At 53.2% G+C, this 20,310-nt stretch overlaps 1 protein-coding gene across 13 annotated transcripts; it reads left to right on the forward strand.

Moving 5' to 3' along the window:
• The first annotated feature begins 2,414 nt into the window (after window positions 1–2,414).
• Window positions 2,415–20,310, forward strand: SSTR3 (somatostatin receptor 3). 13 transcript variants are annotated; one of them, XM_055252408.2, is made up of 5 exons: window positions 2,415–3,494; window positions 9,503–9,635; window positions 13,808–13,954; window positions 14,363–14,474; window positions 16,673–20,310. In XM_055252408.2, the coding sequence occupies exon 5, from the start codon at window positions 16,709–16,711 to the stop codon at window positions 17,963–17,965; it is 1,257 nt and encodes a 418-aa protein (XP_055108383.2). In that variant the 5' UTR covers window positions 2,415–3,494; window positions 9,503–9,635; window positions 13,808–13,954; window positions 14,363–14,474; window positions 16,673–16,708; the 3' UTR covers window positions 17,966–20,310. The 13 variants fall into 13 exon arrangements, with proteins under 13 accessions (XP_055108383.2, XP_063479150.1, XP_063479152.1 ...); XM_063623084.1 differs by lacking the exon at window positions 14,363–14,474 and having other exon boundaries at window positions 3,192–3,228; window positions 3,359–3,494; XM_063623080.1 differs by lacking the exon at window positions 14,363–14,474 and having other exon boundaries at window positions 9,503–9,589.

The following is a 20,310-nucleotide window of genomic DNA, read 5'->3' on the forward strand; positions in this document are numbered from 1 at the left end:
CTTGAACCCTTTCCTCTGCTCCTGGAACTTCCCTGCAGGCCAAAGGTGGGCCCGGATCTCCTTCCATGTGTGTTCAGCCTGTTAGGTTGACCCCAGGAGAGACAATCTTTGCTTCTATACGATAATAATGTCAGTAAATAACTTCCTTTACTCATTGTCTTGGCTCCCATGCACATATTATCTCATTTAATGTTCTAATAGCCTTCCAAGTTAGGTACTCATAGCCACAGTTCGCAGAAGAGGAGATGAGGATGCGGGAGGGCAGTTTGGCTCAAATTGACAAGGCAGATGCTGTACTTTCCCACCCTCTACCTCTGTTCCCATCCTCCTTGCTAACAGAATCCTAGTTTTGTGCACAGCAGCAACGTACCTAACACCGACAAAATACTTGTTTTTCCAGCTGGTTTTGTCGCTGGGGTTTTCAGACCACATAGTTCTGGCCGAGAAGCCGTATATGAAAGTCAGCTGGAGAGATGGCTTCTGTGAAAGTTGTTTTCTTCCTTAAAAAAATGACAGGCCCAGGCCGGGCGCGGTGGCTCATGCCTGTAATCCCAGCACTTTGGGAGGCCAAGGCGGGCGGATCACAAGGTCAGGAGATCGAGACCATCCTGGCTAACACGGTGAAACCCCGTCTCTACTAAAAAATACAAAAAATTAGCCGGGCGTGGTGGCGGGCGCCTGTAGTCCCAGCTACTTGGGAGGCTGAGTCAGGAGAATGGCGTGAACCCGGGAGGCAGAGCTTGCAGTGAGCCGAGATTGCACTGCTGCACTCCAGCATGGGCAACAAAGCGACTCAAAAAAAAAAAAAAAAAAAAAGCAGGCCCAGCTGACACTGCCCCTTGTCCTGTCCCTTCCTCTGGCCTGAATACTGATGGGATGTCTGGAGTTGCAGCAGCCGTCTTGTGAGCTCGAAGCCACAAACATGAAGATACAAGGCCCCATGCTGAGAGTGGATGAGCAGAAAGATAAAAAGAGCGTGGGTTCCTGGCAGCAGCAGTGGGCAGCTGAGCCAGTGCTAACAGCTGCCTTGTTATGGGAACTAAAGAAAATGAAACCACCTAATTGTTTATGTCACCATTGGTCATGCCTTTTGTTGCTGTAAGCTGACAGCATTTGTCACTGAGGTGGTAGGACTCCTAGCGCAGTGGTCTTCCCACTGTGTAATGGTTCCCAGCAGCCACTCCACATGGGGTGAGCCACTTGTTTCTGCTCTGCTAATTGGCTGAGGACGGAGGCCCCTCATATAGGAAAGAGAAAGCTTATGGGAAGTCAGTGAGAACCTGTTTTGAAACAGGAAGACCTGCCGGTTGTGGGCAGGAGCTGACACCATGGTTTGCTCTTTCATGTGACAACAACCCCTCCCAAGTGCCCACCTAGTGCCAGGCCTGGGCTGGCAGCAGGTTCCATGCCTCACTTGGCCCCTTCTTGCAATGAAATCATGGCCTGGTGGTTGAGGACAGTGCCTGCCAGACAAGGCCACTTCATCTGGTGCTCTCTATTCTAGAGACTGGCTGTTCCTTGTCCCTTCTTCAAAGCAGAGGCCTGGGGTCCCCCAGACTCCTCCGATCCTTTCACTCTGGCATTCACTGGCCACCAAGCCTGGACAATTCAGCCTCTATCTATTAAATCTACCCCTCGTCCCCACGGCTGCTCCCTAACCTAACCCCTGCCATGTCTGCCCTGGACAGTAGCCACAGCCTCTTCACTGGCCTCCTGTCTTCCCTCTCTCTGCCTATACTCCATTTTCCACCAGGTGGCCTGGGGATTTTCCTCATTTACAAACAACTGTGCCGTCAAAAATGCCGATAGAACCACGGACTTATTCAGTCATTGAATGCTTCAGCAAATAGTTATTGAGACCGTGTGTCAAGCCCAAGGCTTGGGGGTGGGTCAAGCATGAGCCCGCTCTCAGGAGCTCACAGGCCAGTGGGGAGGCTGTCCAGCCAGCAGAGAGCCCCAGGAAATGGCCCTTCTGCTTAGATGTCTCCTGAGCATTTTAAACTCACACGCCCCGCCCAGCCTTCATCACTCAGTAAATGCATCCAGGCTCTCAAATCAAAAACCTGGGAGTCCTCCTTGACACCTTCTGCCTCACCTTCCACTTCCAACCCATCACCGACAATCTCCTCGGCGCCCCCTTCTCTGCATTTTCATGATTTCTAAGGTCCAAGCCAGCACTGTATCCTCCCTGTGGTAGCCTCCTGTCATAGTCAGCGATTGGCACAATAATGCTGTGTAACAAACCAAACCACCTTGAGATCCAGAGGCAAGAAGCAGCAGGCCTGTATTCTCACACTCACTAGTTGTAGGTGGACAGTGGGTCTGCTGACTTAGGAGGGTTTGGCTGGTGACTTGGCTTCAGGCTGGGGATGGGTGGTCTTGGTCCTGGCTGTGGGTGCGTGTGGGTCGGCTCCACCTGTCTCTCATCCTCCTTAGGCCCGCATTCCCTGGGGCATGTCCTTCTCATGGTGGATCACAGGAGCATGAGAAGCCAGGCCAAACCATGCAGTGTTTAAGGCCTCTGCTCATGCTTCACGTGGCTGAGCCGAACACCACCAATGGGGCAGGGACAGGAACTCTTCCCAGACTTGGAGGAAAGGAAATATTTGCTGAGCACCAATCCTAATGCTCACACCTCCTGACTGGCCTTCTTGTTTTCACTCTTGCCCTTGGCCATGGTTTATCTCCACGGAGCGGCCAGAGTGATTGCGTTAAACTACCAATCAGATCAGACCACTCCCTTGTATAACACCCTCCGGTGGCATCTCTGGACATTTGGCACGCAACCTCCTCCCTTACCTACAAGGCCTATAGGATGTTGTCAGTTTCTACCTCCAGATCTCACTTGGCACCATCTTCCCTTTCCTTGCAAAGCTCCAGCCACAAGGGCTGTGTTCTGGTTTGGCTGTGTCCCAACACAAATCTCATCTTGAATTGTAGTTCCCATAATCCCAAGGGAGGAACCCAGTGGGAGGTAATTGAATCCCATAATCCAGGTGGGAGGAACCCAGTGGGAGGTAATTGAATCCCATAATCCAGGTGGGAGGAACCCAGTGGGAGGTAATTGAATAATGGGGGAGGGGGACGATTACCTCCATGCTGTTCTCGTGATAGTAAGTGAGTTCTCACAAGATCTGAAGGTTTTATAAGGGTTTTCCCCTTTTGCTTGGCACTTCTCCTTCCTGCCATCATGTGAAGGATGTGTTTGCTTCCCCTTCTGCCATAATTGTAAGTTTCCTGAGGATTCCCCAGCCATGTTAAACTGTGAGGCAATTAAACCTCTTTCCTTTATAAATTACCCAGTCTCGGGTATGTCTTTACTTTTATTTTTTATTTTGTTTTGTTTTTTGAGATAGAGTCTTGCTCTGTTGCCCAGGCTGGAATGTAGTGGCATGATCTCAGCTCACTGCAACCTCCACCTCCCAGATTCAAGCAATTCTCTGGCCTCAACCTCCTGAGTAGCTGGGACTACAGGCATGTGCCACCACACCCAGGTAGTTTTCGTATTTTTAGTAGAGATGGGGTTTTGTCATGTTGGTCAGGCTGGGGGTCTGTCTTTATTAGCAGTGTGAGAACAGACTAATGCAGGCTGCTCCCAGGATTTTCACTGTGTGCCAGGCCCCTTCTACCTTGGGACCCTTGCTTAAGCCGCTCCTTCCACACATAGCACCTACTTTCCCAGAGCTTCCTCCACAATCACCCCACACTCAGTCTCAATCACCTCTTCCTCCTGCTTCTCTCTTGGTGCCTCTGTTGAAGAACAATCTTCATCACTGTTTATAATTGTTTATTAAATAGGTCTATTTATTCAAAAAGTGCTTCCCTTCTAGATTGTAAGCTCAAACACACACAAGGACCTGTGTGTTTTGTTTTACACTAAGGCCCTAGTGAGTCCTGCCCACCTAATCCATGCAGAATGAATGTTATTTGTACAAATGAGTAAGTGGGTGAAAGAATGGACTTTAACGAAAATGGAGAGACCGAACCACGCCAGTGTCCCAGCTGAGCCCAGCCTCTGACGACCCAGCCAGGTGCCAGCCATGTACAAGAGATGACCTGGATGTGCCGGCCTAGCTGAGTCTCCAGGTGACTCGCGGCCAGCCACCATCAAAGAATGGCTGGAATAAGCCCAGCCAACCCACAGAATCATGAGGGATAATGACATGGCTATTGTAAGCCACTACATTTTGGGGTGGTTTGTGACACAGGCACTGATACTGAAACCTTGACTTTTTGGAGTCTAGACTCTTCATTATCTGCTCCTCTGATCTCTGACCTCTCCTCCCTACCCACCATTCCTACCACGCTCCAGAGAGATGTTGACATTTGGGGACATCTGACTCCATCCAGCTCTCACACAATATGGGAGGCAGAGCAGGACAGGTCCCGGAGAGGGAGAGGCAGATCCAGGATGTCCCTAGAAGGCTTCTGGAGAGGAGCTCAATGAAGGTAAAATGAGCAGTTTTTCGCAGAATCCAAAATTCAATCAATTCAGTTCCCACCTACTAACTATGTGCTTCACACCAAGCTGTGGCAGGAGCTGGAGGTGCAGAGAGGGGTGAGGCACAGCCGCTTGCTCACCAGCGGCTCAGAAGCCAGTGGGAGAGACAGATGTGTAAACAGACATCCACCATGTGGCTTGATCCACAGATCACAGAAATATATTCAATGCAGAAAGGAAGAGACTCTGGTCTCAAGGAGCTAGGGTAGAGATGTTTCCACCCCCGCCTCCTCGCTGAAGAGCAGCCACGACAAGAAGGAGAACAAGAAACAGAAACACAAACTCCCACCTTAAAAGAAGCCAGGAGACACCTGTAACCCCAAACCACAATGTATGAGCAGCGAGAGCAGATGGAGAGTGGTAAATGATTGAACAGAGCTGAGGAAGGCAAACCTAAGTGCCTGCTGCTACATGGTGGGGCAGAGTAGGGGCTTTGGAGACGGCAAAGATGCAAATCACCTGGTCTTGCAGAACCCTGGGGAGGCTCAGAATTAGGGAACCCAGACATCATGGATGGTGAGGCAGGAGGCTGAAAATGGGGTTGTGTGGAAGTCTGCTTAGGAGGAGTGAGATCCCCCAGCACCACCCCAGATCTTCTTTTTTCCATTATGTGGTCAGGCACCCACCCCTCCCTAACCCCAGCAGGGAGAATTCAGCCAGAGTTCTCTGGACCCAGAGACATTCGCTACAGGGCAGAGTGGGGGTGAGGCACCAGACTGCTTTTGGAGATGCTGTCAATTCAATGATGCCTTGCAAATAATCACTCGTCCACTCCTACCCTCCCTACCCATCATTCCTACCACGCTCCAGAGAGATACTGACACACCCTCCATGGGAGGGGCGTGTTTCCCCTCTCCCCTGATGCTGGGCTTGGCCATGTGACTTGCTGTGGCTACTGGGATGACAACTCCTGCATCAGGAGAGACTTCATGGGCTTGTCCCCTTGGACATGCTCTCTTGTGCAGCCAAAAAACTTAACATGCCTTGGACGAGCCTGCTGGTTCCCAGAGTAAAGGAGAAACACAGAATAGAGCTGTCTGCTTGACCTACAGACCTGCAACTTCACGCAGATCTGCCCAGTCAAGCCCAGTCTAGATCAACTCATCCCAGCTGACCTGAACATGTGTGAAGAGAAGAAATACTTATTGTTGTGTGCCGTAGAGATTTTTGTGGTTGTTTGTTACGCAGCACTATCTGACTGATACAAGGAGATTAAGTGAAAGTCTGAATACTGAACGTGGTGACCCCAGCCCCCTTCCCTGGCCCATTTCAGGGGTGCCAGCACCCATACACTCACCCCAGGAAAGAAATTGGAGGATCTGGTCACCCCAGAGAAAAGCCTTACAGATGCTGACTTCAGGGTGTCCTTGACAAAAGATCCAGCTGCCCCACAGTGATGCCCACCATTGTACGACTACTTCTCTTGAGCTCTGATCAGATTTTAATGCCTCATTCTTCTTCTTCTTATTTTTTTTGAGACAGAGTTTTGCTCTTGTTGCCCAGACTGGAGTGCAATGGCACAATCTCAGCTCACCGCAACCTCCACCTCCCGGGTTCAACCGATTCTCCTGCCTCAGCCTCCTGAGTAGCTGGGATTACAGGCATGTGCCACCATGCCAGGCTTATTTTGTATTTTTCGTAGAGACAGGGTTTCTCCATGTTGGTCAGGCTGGTCTCGAACTCCCGACCTCAGGTGATCTGCCTGCCTTAGCCTCCCAAAGTGCTGGGATTACAGGCATGAGCCACCGTGCCCAGGCTTAATGCCTCATTCTGAAACAGAAGTGGCTAATACAGGATGACTGGTTGAAGAAGGCTCTAATGATAGCACTGCCCCAAATGATAAATGAAAGAGACCCAATCAAAAAGTGGAAGAAAAGGAATATCAGAAAACAATAAAGATGATGCAGTGAGCAGAAGAAAACTTTGACAAAACCATCATTGCCATCTTTGAAGAGATAAGGAAACGTATATCCACAAATAAGTATAGAAGGCCACAGCAAAGGAGCAGGCAGAAATCAGGAGAGAGGAGGCCAGGCACGGTGGCTCATTCCTGTAATCCCAGCATTTTGGTAGGCCAAGGTGGATGGATTGCTTGAGGCCAGGAGTTCGAGACTAGCCTGACCAACATGGTGAAACCCTGTCTTTACTAAAATTACAAAAATTAGCTGGGTGTGGTGGCATGTGCCTGTAATCCCAGCTACTCAGGAGGCTGAGGCAGGAGAATCACTTGAACCCAGGAGGCGGAGGTTGCAATGAGCTGAGATTGTGCCACTGCACTCCAGCCTGGGACAGAGTGAGAGAGTGAGACTCTGTCTCAAAAAACACAAACAAACAAACAAAAATAAAATAAAAGACAGGAGAGAGCTCTTGGAAATGAAAAATATGTTGATTTAAAAAAAGAGGGACTGGAAGATAAAAACAGATTTTTTAAACCTCCCAGGAAGTAGAACAAAATTATAAAGATGAGCAACAAGAAAAATAAAGATTTCATCCAGGAGACCCAATATTCAAATAATAGGAGTTACAGAAGGAAATAATAGAAAAATGTGTCTCAGAACTGAAGAACACAAATCTTCAGATTAAAAGGCTACTTGGTGCCCCAGATGACAAATGAAAAAAGAATCAAATCTTGTTATAAAATTTTCAGAAATTTAAGGATAAAGCAAAGATCCTAGAAGATTCCAGAATAATAAAAAAAAAAATTAGCTTAAGTTACACAGTGGATTGGGATTAAGAATTGTGCTGGAACCTAGAGACACCGACAGATGCCTTCCATCAGCTGAGTCAGAGTCATTCTCAATCTCAAATTCTATACCTAGCCTACCTATCAATGAGTGTGAGAGGGGTATTCACTATTTTGAAACATGCACACTTTCTCCGAAAGTTACTGGGAGCTACGCTCCATCAAAATGAGAGAGGAGGCCAGACGTGGTGGCTCATGCCTGTAATCCCAGCACTTTGGGAGGCCGAGGCAGGTGGATCACTTGAGCCCAGGAGTTCAAGACCAGCCTTGGCAACATGGCAAAACCCCATCTCTACTGAAAATACAAAAACTATCTGGGTGTGGTGGCATGCACCTGTAGTCCCAGCTACTCAGGAGGCTGAGGTGAGAAGATCGCTTGGGCCTGGGAGGCAGGGGTGGCAGTGAGCCGAGACTGCACCACTGCACTCCAGCTTGGGTGACAGAGCAAGACCCTGTCTCAAAAACAAAACAAAACAAACAAAACCCCAGGTCCCCCACAAAATGAGAGAGTAAAACATCAAAAAGGAAGACATGGAATCTAAGAAACTGGATTCATACAGGAAAAAGCTGAAGGGAATCCCCAAACAACAATGGAGAGAGAATCTCGGGATGTCAGCTGCGCACAGGCCCAAGGGGCAGCTGGCCCAGATAAGATGAGCTTGGCAGTCTCCACAATGAAATCGTCCCTGAGGCTGGACTCTGGAAATTCCGCTGTGTGGTTTTTACGAAGCTGTAGGAACGTGTGGAAATGCTTAGTCCAAGAAATCGAAGATATTTTTAAAAACCAAAAAACAAAGCAAGTGAAAAAAACGAAGCAATGATGAACTCCTGGCCGGGCAGGAAATAATATTTACATTGCATTAATCATGGGAACACTGGATAAGCATTTAACAGAAACTCATACTGAGAAGATGAGGAGAAGGGGTGAGTGTGTAGGAAATGTAAACTTCTCCTCTACTATAAGAGGAGTCAGTAGATAATGGGTAAAATCAAGGGATTAAGACATAAAAAATCAATATGATATTTAGCGAGAAAGAGTTTAACTGAGGGAGCAATTGCTGAGTGGGTGGGATTACCTGTGGGACGGGAGGGGCGGGAGGGATGCGGGAGGACTGCTGTTTTTTGCTGTTATAAACCTTTTCAGCACTACAGAAGTCCACTTAGCACAGTTTCAGTTACCTGTGGTCAACCACAGTCCAAAAATATTAATAGATTTTGAAAGAAAAAGACAGAGACAGAGAGATCACCATCACATAACTTCTGTTACAGTCTATTGTTATAATTGTTCTATTGTATATTGTATTATTAATTGTTGCTGTTCGTCTCTTAACTGTGCCTAATTTATAAATTAAACATTATCTTTCTCCACCATCGTGGTGTGTGGTTGACTCCGTTTCTCGCCACAGCTTCTCACAAGACTTTCAGGATCAAGTGATTCCTGCACAAGAAACAAAAGCAAAACAGTCCCATTCCCCAGTGGATTTGTACGAAAACTGATAATAACATCAGGTACAGCTCCAAAAGGAGATATTGGAAAGAACCAAGCTGGGTCTATAAGGAATTGAGCATGAGATGCTACACATATTTATGTTGTATCAAGGTTGTGATCATATTACCATAGCAAGCTGAAAATGTCACCACTATCTGGACAGCTGGACATGTTTGATTGGGAAGGTACTTTTTCTCTTTGTTTATATGCCCTGTGCTAGTAGGCTGGGTTCAGTAATACATAGGTGAGACCTTTTATTTAAAAAAAAACTATCAGCCCATAATCCCAGCTACTCAGGAGGCTGAGGCAGGAGAATCACTTGAACCCGGGAGGTGGAGGTTGCAGTGAGCCAAGATCGCGCCACTGCATTCCAGCCTGGGCGACAGTGCAAGTTTCCATCTCAAAAAAAAGAAAAAGATTGTCAGGCTGGGCGAGGTGGCTCATGCCTATAATCTCAGTACTTTGAGAAGCTGAGGTGGGAGGATCGCTTGAGGCCTGGAGTTTGAGGCTAGCTTGGCCAACATAGGGAGACCCTGTTTCTATTAAAAAAAATTACCATAGGTATGTAAAACATCATACAGGAAAAAATAATAGCATATATATACAGGTTCTCTACAATCCACGGTTTCAGGCATCCACTCGGGGTATTGGGATGTATTCCCTGAGGCATAAGGGGCATAAAGGGGGCACTATTCTACTAGTTTCTAAATTTACTTGCAAACAGTACTTTGATAAAATAAAAGCAAATTAAAACATCATTGCATTACAGATAAGGAATCCTGAAGGAGGGAGTGTTGGAGAAGGGGAGGGCTCCGGAGAAGGCTGCCAGAGCAGCAGATGCCTAACTGGGCTGAAGGTGAAGAGGGGGACCCGGAGTGGCCTGCTAGGGACTTGCGGCACTGGTGAGGTTCAGATGGAGGCCCTGGTGCTTTAGAACAAGAAGAGCGCCGAGTGGCGGGAGCGCAGGCTGAGGCTTGTTACGTGGGGTCCCTAGGCCGCGGTCGAGACTGCGGATTTTATTTGACAAGGAACAGGTGGCCATAGGAGGGTCTCAAGGAGGCAGCTGGGATGACTTATGTTTATAATGGACTCACTCTCTCTGCTGAGTAGGGGGCGAGGGTGGAAGCAGGTGCAAGGTGATGATGGGATGGAGGAGGAAAAACCCTTCTTTACTGTCTTAGGGTCTCTGGCTGGGCTGAAGAATTAAGCTGACATAAGGCAGATCAGCAGGAGAGAAACATGCAGATTTCATTTACATGTACAAGGGAGCCCTCCCACCCCCCGCCCAGATGACCAAGACCCAAAGCAGTGACTAGGCATAAAGGCTTTCGTACCAGGTTGAACAAAGAATGGCAATTGTGTAACTAGGAAGATAAGGAATAAAAGAGCTGTTTGTACAGATCTCTTTTGGCCTTGACTCCCCTTATCTGGTAATGTCTTTCCTCCTCCTGGCATAGGGAAGGCGTCTTTCACAGGGCATTTTAGCTCCTGCTTTCAGGAAGAAAAGGGGAGGTCAGAGCCCCCTTTCTGCACCTGCTGTTTCTGAAGTGCCTTTAGTGCAAAGAAATCAATATGCCAGAGTGGTGTATTCTGGGGTGGCGTGTCCTGAACCCCTTCAGTGGCCTGGCTCAGAAGGGAGCCTGTGGATGGAGAGCAGTAAGGCTCGGTGCTGGGGAGGTGTGTGGCGGGGGGCACACTGATGAGCATTCACTCCTTTAACCTTTGCAAGAACCCCCGGGCCAGGCAGTCAGGTGTGTACAATCTACTGAAGGAGAAAACCGAAGTTCAAGTTCAGTGCACGGCAGGGGTAGAGCTGGGGCTCAAACTCCCCTGTCCAGTCTTCAGCCCCTGTACCCCAACCTGCAGGAATAAGTGAACGAATACATAAGGCTGGGTGCACCCAGGGCACAGAGGGGCGAGGGAAATCAGCAGAGGAGGAGGCCCGCGCAGGTGGCAGGACTCAAGGGTGCAGTGACAGGTGAGCTGCAGCGGGAGAGCTTTATTCTGAGGGCAGTGAGAAGCCGTGGGTAGGGGAGGGTGGTCAGTGCCATGGAAAACCCACCCTTGACCCTGAGGACACGCTCCTAGGAGCCCACCCACACCTCATGAACTTGTACGGACAAGGACAATGGGAGGCTGAGACCTGGAGCCTTGCCCCGGGCACACGACAAATGGAGGGGCAGCGTGAAGAGACCAGGCTGGCTCCGGGTGGAAGCGGGTGTGTCCTACTGTGTGCTGCCTCACGCACGGTGGCACCTCTGGACGAATTCAACTTCCAGTTCTCTGCAGCCCCAGGTACCTAGTGACAAAGGAGGTCCAGCCCTGGTCCCAGGGAATGGCCCAGTTTGGAAAGCAGCCTAGGTACAGCCTGACACATAGTAGGTGCTCAGCCAAGACGCGTGTCCTTTTCCCTTCCGTCTCTGACTGTTCCTTTCCTTATCTCTCCTGTGCTGAGGCAGGAATCAGCACAGGCAGGGACACGGCATCCCAAGACAGCTAGGCCTGTGCTCGGGACCATAGGCCAGAGTCTCTCAGAGCAAAGATCAGTAAATATGGCCCACGGGGCAAATCCCACCCACTGCCTGCTTTTTGTACAGCCTACGAGCTGAGAATGGTTTTTACGGATGACCATTTGCAATCGGTTTGATGAAACACTAACTCTAACTCCAATTAAGCAAAATGTGATGCCTCTAAAAAGAACTCTATTCTTCTCATTAGTGGACCTGCATTACAAAACACTGGCCTCAATTATTATTATTCTATTTTGAGTTTTGTCAGTTACAAAATAGTGAAAATCTGTTTTCTCACTGCACAATGATTTTGCCCTCAAAGCCTAAAATGTTGGTTCTCTATTCTGTCCTTCCACTCCTCACCCTGCCTGGGGCTCTCCAGGTTTAACCAATCCCAGGACTAATGACCCCCACCCAGCCTCCCCGGTGGCCCGTGCTGTGGCTGGTGTGCCCGACTGCAGGGCTGGACTGTGGACTCCCGGGCTGGCCAGCCCCACACCCAGCCTTGCCTTGGGACACAGCTGTTGCCCCGGGGGACCTGTGCCGCAGTGGCCTCCAGAGCTGCTCTGGCTACTGGCTGGCAGCCTCAGCTCCCCTGAGCACTGAGCACATTCTTTTCTCCAACTCCCTGCGGGAGCCAAGGCCAGCGGGCGTGGGTGGCTGAAATCTCCCCGGTAACAGGGTCTGCCCCTCTCCTGCTCGCTCTCCGGGCCTCCTCCCTTAACCTGCACCCCGCCCCCCACCCCCCACACCTGCTCTCTGTCCCTCAGCCCCTCCCTGCTTGCTCCTTCCACGGGCTCCATGTCACCATCTGTGGCACAGTCCCTCTCTGTCACTCTCCCTGCCACCCCCTCGTTCTCCTTCCTCCCTCCTGCCTCTCTCTGCATCTCTCCCTCTCACCCGTGTCTCCTCTCCTCTCTTTCCTCCTCGTCTTCTCCCTGTCACGCATCTCTCATCACTCCCCCTCATTCTGCCTTTCCTCCTACTCACGGTCTCCTCTCCCTCTCTCTCTCTCTCTCTCCCCCTCCCTTTTTCTCTCTCTCTCTCTTTCTCCACCTCCTCCCGACCCCCTTTCCCCTCTATTTCTATTGGCTTCTGTGTCCCTTGCTCCCCTCTTCTCTTCTTCACCCTGGGAAGCTTCTCCCCCAAATCCTTGCCCCTGCCCCCCCCCCGCAGGATGTGTCCTGGAGATGGGGGGTGACGTACCAGGCGCTGGTTGGGAAGTCAGGGCCGGAGACCAGATGGGAGAGGCTCTGTGGACAGCTGTGGCCGAGGGCCTGGGAGGGGACCTGAGCCCACAAGCAGTCTAGAAGTGGGTGCCGTGTGGGGACCCCAGTTAGGAGTGCCCTGGGGGCACCTGGGGACTGGGCAGGGAGAGGGGACAGCAGAATGATAACCAGCCTGGCGGCAAGGAGGGAAGCCCTCACCCTATGGGCAGGTAAGGAGGCTGGGGCCCGGATGATGTCCCGAAGGGTGGGGTCCCGGTAGCCCATGCTCTGCCCAGGATGAACTTGGGAGGCTGGGGCTGGGGAGGCAGAGGGTGGGGAGTCCCAGGGAGGCAGGAGGGAGGCCTTCCTGTGACCTCCTGGTGGGCTGCAGGGGCAGGGGCATTAGTCTCAGAATCTCGTGCCACGATTCTAGGATCTCGGAATCATAGAATCGCAGGCTGTTAGGGCTGGAGGGAGCCAGATGCATCATGTCGTTGGTTTCCCCAGCTCACGTGGCAGCTCTCCTGAGCTCCCCCTCCATAGCCGGCACTGTGCTTGGCACGCCTCTGTTTAATCTTTGCAAACAACCCTGGGAGGTGGGTCCGCTTGTCTTCCATATGACGAAACTGAGGTGCAGGGCGGAGAAGTGACTTGCCCGAGGTCACACAGCAATTTGGCATCATCGCTGTGCAGCAGAGCCCAAGTCCCCAGTGCTGGGCCTGTGGGGTGTGCTCCTGGGATCAGGCCCCAGGCCTGGGGTGCCAGTGAGTCAGTCGGCACTGGCAAGCATAAGCCAGGTGTCTTTGGGGGGAAGGCCTAAGCATGTAGAGGACAAGCAGAGAGCCAGGGGCCATCGCCCTGCACTATTCAGGACTGTCACGGCCTTTGATTCTTCTCAGCCTGAGGCCTTCAGAGGAGCCAGTGTGGCCAGGAGGTACTGATGGTTTAGAAGCAGATAGAACTGGGTTCGAATTCTGGCTTCTCACTCTCCAGCTGGGTGACCCTGTGAAGCTTACTTAACCTCTCTGAGCCTCAACTTCTTCCTCTCTAAAAACTCTCCTTCTTGGGCTTCTCGAGGATCTCGTGATGTGAGTCTGAGGCTTCCCTCCGGGGACAATGTCCCACCTTGGAGCTCTCCTTGCTGAACTGCTTGGCTGTTCACATTTACAGCTGTTCTGGGTGATGTCCTAGGTTCTGGAGCTAAGTAATAAATCATTCAGGGCCCCTGCATTCAAGAGCCAGTGTTCTAGCGGGTGGGAGATGGGCAAACGGATTGGGGTGCCTGGCCTCCCTGAACTATTAGGGCTGTGGGGCTCGTGACAGCCACTCACCCTCTCTGTGCTGTCTCCTGAACAGTCCTCCAAGGAGTCCGCCCCCAGCTTTCAGGCAAGCTTGTGCCAAAGATAAACCAGACAGGAAGGAAAAGTCCCTCCTTCTCAAGGATGAACTAGATCATGCACAGGATTCCAGCTCTTTAAAGAAAAGACGGCACCTCAATTGCAGGTCTGGCTTACGTGCGTGGAAAGCTGTAATTTCTCTGCTTCTGCCCCCTGGGCCCCTCAAACTTTGACAGGGAAGACCAGCCAAGAGAAGGGTGGAGACAGAGTTTTCCAGGAGGGGTCCAGGGGTTCTGGGAGGGGATACTGCATGCCCTGGTACAAAGGAGGGTCTGGCTAGGCACGCTGTGTTCCTGCCAGGACCATGTGTGTGTCAGCGCATGCGCTTGTGGGTGCACAGACGTGTGCTGGGCAGGCGTGGGGGTGGGGCAACCTCAGAGCTTACCCCCAGCGGGCTACCCCAGGGGCATCTGTCCCTGAAGGCTGGAAATTAGGTCTACCCAGCTCCTTGCTTCTCTCGGGAGCCTGGTGCTCCCCTCCCTCATCTAGCCCTGGCTTGTGATTGGCTGACCAGCAGGGATGCTATAAAGAGGATCTGCGCACAGCACAGGGCGGCAAGGTGGATGGTGACGCGGGTCCCCTACCAAGGAGGCAGGACTCTAAGGTTCCAGGTTCCACAATTCCAGGTCTGAGAAGGACTCATTCTAGCATTCTGAAATTCTCACGTTCTCTGATTCAAGGATACTGAGTCTAAAATCTTATGGCTGTAAGATTAGCTGACTGTTCTAAGAATTCAAAATTCTATTTTTAGATCTCTGAGGGTCCATTAGGCTTTGAGTCCATGATCCTCATAGCTCAAAGCCCTGGGGGCAACTGGGAAAGAGGGATGCCAGCTGGGCACTCAGGTGGGTGCCTTCCCAGGCCTGGCTTCAGTTTGCCAGCCTGTGGAACGGGCGTAGAGGTGGTCACTACAGATCTTTCCAGATTTGCCCCTTCCTAGCTGTGATCAGAACATGTGACCTCACGTTTGCTCCCCATCTGTGCAGTGGGGATGACAGTAGTGCCTCCCTCATAGGACATCATAGGATACTGCAGTTCACCAGCTTAGCCTGGCACCTGGCACAGTCAGGGCTCAGTGATGAGCAGCTGGCAGCACTGTTAGTATCCTCTAGCCCACTGTCCAGGTGCCCCTCCCTTAGTGCTGCTGTCCCAGGCTCAGGAGACCTGATGAGGGGTTGGGGAGAAGGATGGGTTGAGGACAGGTTGGGGGATGACCCAGGCTCAGAATTCTTCTCTTTTCCCAGCCCCAGGAACAGGGAGGAGATGCTCTGAGCCCAGCCAGCTTGGGATGCTTTTGGAGAAGCCACGGCCTAGGGGTTCCTTGCTACCCTTGGCTTCACCCAGCCTGGCACTCTGAGCCCACTGCAGCTCCAGGTCCTTGGGGCAGGGGTAGCCAGGCATGCTCAGAGGCGTTTCTTTGGATTTGGGGTGCCTTCCCTTCCTAGGAGCTTTGCACATCAACAGTCACATCCATATAGGGCAGTGCAGACCACAGCTCTTTGGAGGGAGGAAGTGCAGGCCCATGTCGGGGATATTAGAAGAAGGGCTTCTCCTCTGAGAGATTTCTCCTCCCTTCAGGGTTTCCTGCAGGGAGAATCCGAGGACAGCCAGGAGCCAGGGGATTGGGGGATCATTAGGAAGAGGGGGTGCAGTGGGTGGTCCAGGCCCCAGAGGGGGCTCCTGCTTCCAGCCTGGCTCTGCCTGGGCCTCCTCCTGAGCGTGGCTTTCTGCAATGGGGCCTGACATTCCCCCTTGGCATTGGACTCAGTCCGCTGCAGGCTTCTCTGGTTCATTCGATGCCTGACACTGAGGCAGAGCTGGTGCCTGTGCGAAAGTGATGGGGCAGAAGGCAGTGGGGAGGGTCCAAAGCTGGCTGGAGACTCCACACAGGAGGGGATCAGAGGCTCGCAGGGGAGCCCAGAGGAGCCCCAGCTTCTTCCGAGCAGGCATGGGATGAGAAAGGCACTAAGAAAGCACGTGGAGTGGGGCGGCGGGGGGGCTCTTGCTTGTGCTGCAAATCCCTTCTGAAAATGTCCCCTTCTCCGGGCAGCTGGCCCCTCCAGCCAGGGGGAGGGGCTACTCTTGGATAGCATCTAAGTGAATTGTAAAGTTCTCCAACCCCAGCCGGCTTCTGGGGAGAAGGGGCCTCAGCCACTTGCCCCCCAGGTTCACAGCCAACCTTCCTGGGCAGGGCCTTTGAGAGGGGCACAGTGGGATGGCCCAGGCTGAGGGGGCACCTAAGGACTCTGACTCCCAGGGGAGGGGATATCCCGAGCCTGTGGTTCTTAACTCCATTTGGAACGTGAAGAATCTGATAACAGATCTGACATTAACCTTCACCTGGAGTTTAGGGTGTTCATGGATCCTCTGAAGTTCATCTAGGGAGCGGGTTTCCAGGTGAAGGTCCTGTGATACGAAGCAGTGTTTTTCAGATGTGAGGGTGAGACCTGTTGGTGGCAATGCAACCCACTTCACAGGGCCCTGCCAGCTGGGGCCTCACATGTAGAAAGGAAGGGCAGGTATTGGTTGGTGGAACAGTATGACTTCATGCCACACACCACACCCTCACTCCATGATGGAGAATGATCCCCTCACCTCCCTGAGCCTCAGTTTCCTCATCTGAGAAAAGGGGATAACACGACTCAGCCTTGCGGGGCTGTGCAGGGTGAATGAGATGGTGCGTGCTAAGCACCTCCCATCTTCTGAAACCTCTCAGACAATGGGAGGATGGGCGTGCAGCAGGTCCCCAGGTTCAGCATGATGGGAGGGGCAGCACAGAGAAAGCCATTCTCTGCTGTAACCCAGCTGTTTTTCCTTCCCCCAGGCAAATAGCTGACTGCTGACCACCCTCCCCTCAGCCATGGACATGCTTCATCCGTCATCGGTATTCACGACCTCAGAACCTGAGAATGCCTCCTCGGCCTGGCCCCCAGATGCCACCCTGGGCAACGTGTCGGCGGGCCCAAACCCCACAGGGCTGGCCGTCAGTGGCATTCTGATCCCCCTGGTCTACCTGGTGGTGTGCGTGGTGGGCCTGCTGGGTAACTCGCTGGTCATCTATGTGGTCCTGCGGCACACGGCCAGCCCTTCGGTCACCAACGTCTACATCCTCAACCTGGCACTGGCCGACGAGCTCTTCATGCTGGGGCTGCCCTTCCTGGCCGCCCAGAACGCCCTGTCCTACTGGCCCTTTGGCTCCCTCATGTGCCGCCTGGTCATGGCGGTGGATGGCATCAACCAGTTCACCAGCATCTTCTGCCTGACCGTCATGAGCGTGGACCGCTACCTGGCCGTGGTACATCCCACCCGCTCGGCCCGCTGGCGCACAGCTCCGGTGGCCCGCATGGTCAGCGCGGCCGTGTGGGTGGCCTCAGCCGTGGTGGTGCTGCCCGTGGTGGTCTTCTCGGGAGTGCCCCGCGGCATGAGCACCTGCCACATGCAGTGGCCCGAGCCGGCGGCGGCCTGGAGAGCCGGCTTCATCATCTACACAGCCGCACTGGGCTTCTTCGGGCCGCTGCTGGTCATCTGCCTCTGCTACCTGCTCATCGTGGTGAAGGTGCGCTCAGCCGGGCGCCGGGTGTGGGCGCCCTCGTGCCAGCGGCGGCGGCACTCCGAACGCAGGGTCACGCGCATGGTGGTGGCCGTGGTGGCGCTCTTCGTGCTCTGCTGGATGCCTTTCTACGTGCTCAACATCGTCAACGTGGTGTGCCCACTGCCCGAGGAGCCTGCCTTCTTCGGGCTCTACTTCCTGGTGGTGGCGCTGCCCTATGCCAACAGCTGTGCCAACCCCATCCTTTATGGCTTCCTCTCCTACCGCTTCAAGCAGGGCTTCCGCAGGGTCCTGCTGCGGCCCTCCCGCCGCGTGCGCAGCCAGGAGCCCACTGCGGGGCCCCCGGAGAAGACTGAGGAGGAGGATGAGGAGGAGGAGGATGGGGAGGAGAGCAGGGAGGGGGGCAAGGGGAAGGAGATGAACGGCCGGGTCAGCCAGATCACGCAGCCCGGCCCCAGCGGGCAGGAGCGGCCGCCCAGCAGAGTGGCCAGCAAGGAGCAGCAGCTCCTACCTCAAGAGGCCTCCACTGGGGAGAAGTCCAGCACGATGCGCATCAGCTACCTGTAGGGGCCTGGGGAAAGCCAGGGTGGCCCGAGGAAGAGGCAGAAGCCGTGGGTGTGCCTAGGGCCTACTTCCCAAGGTGCCACAGGCCCATGATGGGATGTTGAGGGGCCTGGGCTTTGATGCTATTGCTGCCAGGACTTGCTGTGTGACCGTGGGTAGGTTGCTTCCACTCTCTGGGCCTTGTTTTCTCCTCTGTGACTCAGGGATAGGAGTCATCAGCCTGGATGAGCTATGGCAGATGAGAGGTTTGGAGGGCACTGTTGCTGGGCTGACCTGGCTGAGCGGGCAAAAGGTGGGTGCAGACTGGCCTCCCCCCAGGGATGGAGTGTCTTGGGGCATCAACCAGAATCTTGGCCCTCAGAGGGATAAACCAAGGCCAGGATTTCTTGGGCTCAGAGTCAGGGACACAGGAGCTGCTGGGGGCTGGGCTGGAAACCTAAACAGAAGAAAGCCTAACCTGGTGGGAGGAGTGAGGCAGAAATGATCAGGCCCCACATCAGCTGCCTCCCCTCGACTGTGAGGTCTTGGACCAGCTCTGCTCCTCTCGAGGCCTCAGGCTTTACCCGGGGAAAACCCAACAACCTCCACGCCCTTTTGGCCCAGGTGGTCAGTGCTGGAGGTCCTGTGCTCCTGGATGGGAAGAGCAGGTGAATTTCCTAGGAAGCGAGTGAAGTCCAGCTTCAGGGTCTCTCACTGCCTGGGCTCTTGCAAGGCCCTGCATCTACTTTTGTACTTGTCATTTGGTATTCGTTTTCTTAAAGAAGGACCTCAAACTGCATAAGCTTAGGCCACCCAAAGCCTGGCTCTGCCCCTGCTGAGGTCAGCCACCCAATCCCCAAGGAAGCTCACGTTGGGTCTTATGGCTGGAGTAGGGGCTCCTGGGGGTTCCCAGGTCTTTTGAGGGCTTCCAGGCACCTCCTTGCAGGAGGGGCCATCCCTGTTCCTCTCCTTGTGACCCATATTCTCCCTTCCTGGAGACCGAGGCAGGGACCCAGCCCATGAGGACTGGCACGGAAAGGCAGAGTGTCTGAAGAGCACTGTGAGGAGAAGGAAGAGGAAGGGAGAAGAGGAAGAGGAAGGGAGAAGAGGAAGAGGAAGAAGAAGGAAGAGGAAGACAAGGGGGAAAGGGGAGGATGAGGAGGGGGAAGGAGAAGCACAGATCTGTTTCTTGGAGCTGTCTTTGGCCCCCCTGGGCTGAGCTCAGTGGTAGCATCTGTGAACCTGAGTTGCCGACAACAGCCCCACCCAACCAGTACTGAGGGAAGGACACGATCAGGGTGGAACAGCCAGGGTGCAATGGCAAATGCACAGAGTACAGACAGGCACAGGGCCTGTGTCCCTGAGGGGCCTAAGAGTGCTGCCAAGAAGGGCTCAGGCCTCAATAAAGCCCTAGGGTGGAGCTGGCTACCAGGGATATTGGGAGGACTGGGGAGTTCCTGGTGGGTGGGAAGCAGGCCTCCCCATGCCCTATCATCCTGGAGACTACAGGTCGGGAGGCCCAGGGAAGACAAGAAGAGGCTGAAGTGGGACTATCAAGGGGGACCTTGGGGAGCAGCCACCACCCAAGGCTGGGCCTAGACTCCCTCCCAGAGATAGTCCCTCAGAGCTGTGGTGAGGCTGGCCCTGGTAGGGTGAGACCCCCAGTGAAATCCCTCCGCTTCCCCACCCCCTGCAGAGGGCAGGGGTCCTCAGGGAAAGCACAGGAACCAGACTTTTGGAGACTTGGATCTTCAGCACACCTCAGGGTCCTGGGCTGGCGTTGGCCTTCTGGGCCTCAATTTCCCCATCAACAAATGGAGGTGAATCCCAGCTTGGCTGCCTCCTGGAATCTAATGAGAAAATGAGTCATATGAGGTAACTTCCAGGCTCACTGCAATGGGTAGGGTGGGGTGTATCAGATTATAAAGTGGGGGTGCCCTCCTCACCCTCAGGCTTGGCCTATACCCCCCTCTCCTTCATCAAGTGGCCTCTCTGTGTCTGTCTTTTGGGGTGAGGACACTGTAGGCCATGAGAAATGGGCAGCTGGGGGGTCAGCGGCCAAGGGTCAGGGAGGCAGGGCTTGGGGAGAGTGTGGGACCGTCAGAGGAGAAGGAAGTTTGCAAAACCACATTTTGGGTGGAGACGGAGGCTGGAGGCCCAGGGACTTGGTCTGGGGTTTCTTGAGGAAGATCTGAGGGTCCAAGGGAGGAGGGACGCCCTGGCCTTCTGGCCTTCTCTGGCTGATTCTGCTTTCTTGCTGCCTAGGACAGGAGAGTAATGTCCTAGAAGGGTCCCTGGGAGGCCAGTTAAGAAACCCTTTGCTGCTTCTTTCTCTAGCTCTTGTCAATAAAGACGGTGATACCTGATAA

Source organism: Symphalangus syndactylus, chromosome 18 (genome assembly GCF_028878055.3).
Source record: "Symphalangus syndactylus isolate Jambi chromosome 18, NHGRI_mSymSyn1-v2.1_pri, whole genome shotgun sequence".
NCBI lineage: Eukaryota > Metazoa > Chordata > Mammalia > Primates > Hylobatidae > Symphalangus > Symphalangus syndactylus.